Source organism: Primulina eburnea, unplaced genomic scaffold (assembly GCF_022965805.1).
Source record: "Primulina eburnea isolate SZY01 unplaced genomic scaffold, ASM2296580v1 ctg1404_ERROPOS492791, whole genome shotgun sequence".
Lineage (NCBI taxonomy): Eukaryota > Viridiplantae > Streptophyta > Magnoliopsida > Lamiales > Gesneriaceae > Primulina > Primulina eburnea.
In genome coordinates this window covers 24,557-30,556 of record NW_027330930.1, presented here as the reverse complement: position 1 = coordinate 30,556, position 6,000 = coordinate 24,557, and the positions used below count along the sequence as shown (strand labels likewise).

General features: G+C 48.5%; 1 protein-coding gene across 1 annotated transcript in view; it reads left to right on the top strand.

Moving 5' to 3' along the window:
• The first annotated feature begins 452 nt into the window (after positions 1 to 452).
• The window catches only part of LOC140820718 (uncharacterized), a 28,669-nt gene continuing 23,121 nt past the window's right edge, over positions 453 to 6,000 (top strand). The window contains exon 1 of the mRNA XM_073181040.1: positions 453 to 2,131. Coding sequence (XP_073037141.1) covers positions 633 to 2,131 — 1,499 coding nt within the window. The 5' untranslated portion in view covers positions 453 to 632. The remainder of the gene's footprint in view (positions 2,132 to 6,000) is intronic.

Genomic DNA, 6,000 nt, shown 5'->3' with positions numbered 1-6,000 from the left:
ACTAGGATGCCCTTTTCATGTTGGACTTACAGCGACAGACGGCTCAGAGATCGGTAAAATTGGTTGTCTTTTGCACCTACATCTGAGTCGGACATTTACAGTTTAGACATGATTTGATTTGCTTTTATGTATTTAGCGCTGCTCTTATATGTTCGTTTTTATTATGCGCTTTTCCTAGGGCTTACATTTTGGACATGTATTTGCCACCCTAGATTTTATGTTTCTATGTTTTATGTGTTGTCAGACTAGCCTTTCGAGAGGTCTTGGTATAGTCCCCCTCTCTTTAGGCCTTACCTTGTATTTATTTTGTGTTTATATATACAGGTAGGGGTCCGCCTAACCCCCCGCTTCCGGCGGTGTTTTTTTTTTTTTTTTTTAAAAAAAATAAAAAAAAAAAAAAAAAACCCTAAACCCTAAACCCTAAACCCTAAACCAAAACCAAACCAAAAAATTTTCTCTCTCGTGAATAGTGAAAAAAAAACCCATATTTTCGTCCCAAAATCGCCGCCAGTACGGCCGGCCGTTTGCCGCCGGTTCCCGGCCGGTTCGCCGGTCTATCTGAAACGCCTCCTCGAGGCGACCAACATACTAAAATTTCAGCTCAATCGGAGGTGATTTACCCGTCCAATTTCATGTCTAAAAATCCGGAATTTCCGGCCAAAAAGTCGTCTCCGGCGAATTCAACTTCGTTTTCTACAACTGATATACCGTTGGAATCGTCTCGTCATTGCGAGCCTTCTGTCCAAATTTCATCTCAATCAGAGTTGATTTGCCCCCCCGATTTGCCTGCCAAAGTGCCGACGGCACTGTTCCTACGCGAGGCTTCCACTGTTTCGTCGATTCCGGCTAGCTCCGGTAATGTTTCTTCAAGTCCAGCCCCGATCTGGAATCCTTGTTCCAATGCGAGTTCAATGGTACAGGTCCCGTTCTCCAATTCATCGTCATCTACCGGCAATTTCAGATCTACGGTTGGGATTGCTGAAACCCTAGCGCCGAGTTCTTCCATCGTCGAATTCTCCGGCGTGGCGTGTTCAAAATCCAATTCCTCTTCACAGTATCATCCTCAGATCATGGGTAACATTATGGTGCCTTCAATTTCAGAAAAGGATCTCGGAATCAAAAACGCCCAAATTGGTGATTTTCAAGCGAGTTCATCGCCTATTTTGGACCGAGTTGCAACTGTTCCGGCCGGTTCTGGTAGTCTTAGTGCCGGTTTTATGTTCTCCACACCGTCGCCGGCCCTCGGCAAGTCTCCGACCGGTGACTCTAGAGTTGACTCGGTCGAGTTACTCGGCGGGTCAATGCGAGTTGACTCGGCAGTACACCGTGTGCGTTCACCCGTTCCGGTTGCTTCGAAGGTTTCTGGACGTTCTGTTCCTCCTACAGTATCCTTTCGGGATATTTTGCGTCGTTCATCTCCACCTTCGCCAGATCAGAGTTTTGCTGATGTTGTTGATTCGATGGACGAGGTACCTGCTCCGACCGATCGTGATGGGATTCCCGGTATTTTATTTCCGGATCAGGTAATCTCTTCCCTATCTGCTCCTTTTAGATTTGCTTTGATAGGGCGTATTTCTGGGAACCGCGGCCTGACCCCGAATAAGGATATTTTATCTGCACTTTCTTGCGTTGGTTTACTAGGCTCCCACACTGTTAGATTTCTTCCTCGTGGGTATATGGTTCTTACTCTTTCTTGCGAAGAGGATTATTTGAAGTTTTGGGAGAGGCCTGAGATTTCTATTCGGTCTGTGGTTATTCGGTTTTCTAAATGGACTCCAGAGTTCATATATGAGGAGGATTCTTCTGTTGCTCCGGTTTGGGTTAGATTTCCTGATTTGCCCCTCCATCTTTATGATAAAAAAAGTCTATATCCGATTGCGAAGATCTTAGGTAATCCAGTTAAGGTTTATGAGATTACCGCTGATGGTTCTAGGGGTTCCTTTGCTAGGGTCTGTATTGAGATGGATGTTCTACAGCCTCGTCAAGAGAAGATTTGGGTAGGATGGGGTGATCATAGTCAGATTGTTGAGGTTGTTTATGAGAAAGTTCCCCATTTCTGCTCTTACTGTAAGATGTTGGGCCATTCACTTGATTTTTGTGCTAGGAATGTTAATAATTTTAGGACGAGGCGGTCTCAGCGTCAGGCTGCTCATGCTCCTCCGTCATCTGATCAGCATCACCAGGGTCCACGTCCTCATGGTAAGGGTGTTGTATCTGATTCCCCGCTTCCGGCTTCTTCCGAGCAGCCTCAGGGTGTTGCGTCTGATCCGCCACATTCCGGTGATACTGATTTTATAGTACATGTTTCCAAGCGTCCCCGACGGCGACCTGTTGTGAGGAAAGATCCGGCTCGGCCCATTTCGACCAAGAATTACTATGAGATTCTGCAAGAGTTACCCACTGCTTCAGGTCCAGGTGAGACTTCGGGTACCGTTAAACCCCGTCCCCAGAGGTTTAAGTCCCTTCTTAGTAAGCTTGCGGCCGAGCAGAATGCTGCGGTGAGTAGTTCGTCTCACGATGATTTGGATCCGATTATCTTGTCTCAGGCCACGGATATGGTTGAGGTGGCATCTACTTCTGAAGCAGTTGTTACTGCACCTGTGGTTGTTACTGTTTCGGTTGTTGAGATTGCCCCTGCTCTTCCGGATCCTGTGGGTGATACTCCTGTTTCTACTGCTATGCCAGAGTTTGAGATGGGTTCAGTGAGTGAAGGCTGTTTGTCTTTACCACTTCCGGGCCGTACGCGATCTCAGCAGCGGCGTTATTATAGGCAGAAGGCGGCTCAGGCGAGTTTGCCCTATGGGCGACCTCTTGATCCAGGCTGATTTAGTTTTCCATATTTTTGGCGGTATGTGGTGGGCGTTCACTGCAGAGTTCTCCTTGCTCACCATTTTGTTCTATTTTGTGTGATGTATTCTGGGGCACTCGCTGGTTTGTTTGTATTTTGTTATTCTGTATTTCGGGTTGCCCTGTTGTAGTATGTCTTTATTTCTGTTTTGATGTTAAGATTGTGATATAGCCTTTCCGGAGGTCTTGGTCTAGTCCCCCTCCGTTAGGTTTTATTTGTTAATAAATAAACTTTTAGTTAAAAAAAAAAAAAAACCCTAAACCCTAAACCCTAAACCCTAAACCCTAAACCCTAAACCACCCCAAAACCCATTTGCCCCCAAAAAATTTTCTCTGAAAAAACACACAGTAAAACGTGAGAAAAAACACACTAATCCCGTCACTATTCACGCCTCACATGCCGCCATGCCGCCGCCGCCGGATCCCGGCCGGCGACCACCCCCATTCGAACCGCCTCCCCTCGCCGACCAACATACCAAAATCTCAGCCCCGTTGGACTCCGGCAACGTCCCCGTTTTGCCGATCGAAATCTCGCCTGTTTTTCTTTCTTCTTCGCCGCCGGCAGCCGCTGCTCTTCCCGGCACCGGAGCTACTTCTCCTGAATCGGTTTTTAGTCAGCTTTCTAGTGGTACCCATGCGCGACCGGAATATTCACCACAGCCGCCGCCTTCTTTGATTTCTTCCTCGGCGGCACTGTTCACCTCTGCGCCGACTGGTTTTCTTCATTTTCCGGCCACCTCCGGCAACCTCGGTGCAAATGGAACCCCGATCTTGAATCCCCTCAGCCAGACGATCATTTCGCCTCTGGTTACAGCCCCAACGCCGTTCGTATGCGACGGCAATTTCAGATCTACGATTTTCAGTCACTGTTCACCGATAGCGACATCTTCTTTGCTCAATTCCTCCGGCGTCGCGACTCCGTTTCTCAATTCCTCCATGGCGTTTACTCCCCCTGTCATGGGCAACATTCCGGTGTCTTCAATTTCTGGTTTCAGTTCGGCAATCGGAAACGCCCAAATTCCGATTTGTTCACCGTTTCCGACTACTGTGTTCACCGAGTTCACCCCTCCGCCGCCCGGTTCTGCTGGTTCCGACTCCGGTTTCATGTTCACCGCTTCGTCGCCGGCCCTCGGTGGTGGTCCGGTGGGTACGGGCCGAGTCAACTCGGTAGGGTCTCCTAGTCAAGTGCAGTGGGTCAACTCGGCAGTCAAACCTGGTACTTCTGCGGTCAATGTAAGTTCGAAAGTTGTTTCTCCTCATGTGTCTTTTAAGGACGTGTTGGCTCCCCCGTCTCCTCGTACGGTGAAGAATAGCTTTGATGATGTTCTCAACTCGATGGAGGAGATTCTTGAGCCTTCTTTTTTGGATGGCAAGCCGGGTATTCTATTCCCGGATAAGGTTATTTCATCCCTTATTGAGCCATTTAAATTTGCACTGGTGGGTAAAATTTCTGGGAATCGGTCTGTGGTCCCCAATTCGATGATAGCTGTTGCCTTTGGCAAAGTTGGTTTGGTAAGACCGTTCAATTTGAAATTTTTACCCCGGGGTTTCATGGTCATTACACTCTCTTGTGAAGAGGATTACGCACGGCTTTGGGCGCGTGGTAGTATGATGGTTGGCTCACTTGGTATCCGTTTTTCTAAATGGACACCAGAATTCAAGTTTCAAGCGGAGTCTCCAGTTGCGCCAGTTTGGGCTCGACTTCCGGAATTACCCTTGCATTTATATGAGAAAAAAAGCCTTTGTGCTATTGCCAAGCTCTTGGGTAAGCCTATCAAAGTTGATGATCACACAGCTGAGGTGTCTCGTGGGGCCTTTGCTCGTGTGTGTGTGGAAATTAATGTGTTGGAGCCTCCCGTTAAGCACATTTGGGTGGGCTGGGGTGATCACACCCAAGAGATTGAGGTTGTGTACGAGAGGATCCCGGCCTATTGCACTGATTGCAAAATGCTGGGACATGCGACGAGTGTTTGTTACTCACATGGCAAGAACCCTCGGCCGACCCGGCCTAAGCCTTTTGGTCCAGTCCCTCCGTCTCAGACGACTGCTTCGGGTCAGTCACCCCAGGAGGGTGTCATTCCTGGTGATGTCCAGGGTCCTCAGGACCCCAATTCTGAGACTTTTTTTGGTCCTAAGCGTCGTAGAAGGAGACGGCCTGCGCGTCGTGCTCCACCTACTGCTGTTCCCCCTACAGGGCAGGGTCCTTCACTGTTGAAAAGTACTTCGAATGCTTTTGATGTCCTTTCTCCTTGGCAGCAGGAGGCGCAGACTTTTGATTCTACTGTGTTAGTTGGTTCCACTTCTGTGAGTGGGCCCCATTTGGGGGAGGTGGGTGTTGATAACACCGGTGGTCCTTCTTTGGAGCTTGATCCATCCGGGGGTATGGGTTCTGTTGGTTTGTGTTCACCCACCGTTGTTGTTTCCCCGTTGGCTTTAGGTGGTGTGTCAGCCCAGTCTGGGGCTAAAGTTTTGGAGGATGAGGATGTCACTCCTTTTGTGGATTGTGCGGAGGTTTTGGGGTCTCCGCATGCTGGTATTGACACGGTGTTTTCTGAACCCGTGATCTGTTTGGAGAATCATAGTTGTCAGTCGATACCTTCTGGCCCTCCGTCCCCTGCTGATGCTTCTTCTTTGTTCACTCAGTTGGTTGATAGGCAGGGTTCTCCTGTTGCTGAGAGGGTTGTCTGTGAGAGACTTGTTGAGGATCTTGACCAGGGTTTTGATAGACATTCTGAACCAGGTGATGGTCGTGCGTCTGAGGACGGCATCCTGGATTCAGATATGCCAGATGTTAAGAAAAAGAGGGGGAGGGATGATCTCCCTGGGTCGCTCAGGAAGCGATCGGGCATTTCTGCTGCCCGTTCATCATGAATTTCCTAATCTGGAATATCCGGGGACTCCGGGGTTCGGAGTCCCAACAGAGGCTTCATGCTTTTGTTAAGGAGAAACAGATTAAGGTTTTGACTGTTTTGGAGCCGATGATCAATTTAGATCAGAGATTTATGACTCGTCGTCTTGGTTTTTCTCGGGTCATTTCAAATCTTTCTGGTCACATTTGGGTGTTTTTTGCTGCTGATGTGCAGGCTGAGTGTGTTTTTGATCATGCTCAGTTCCTTCACATTAAGATTTCTGCTCCTTTTTTGCCCACATCTG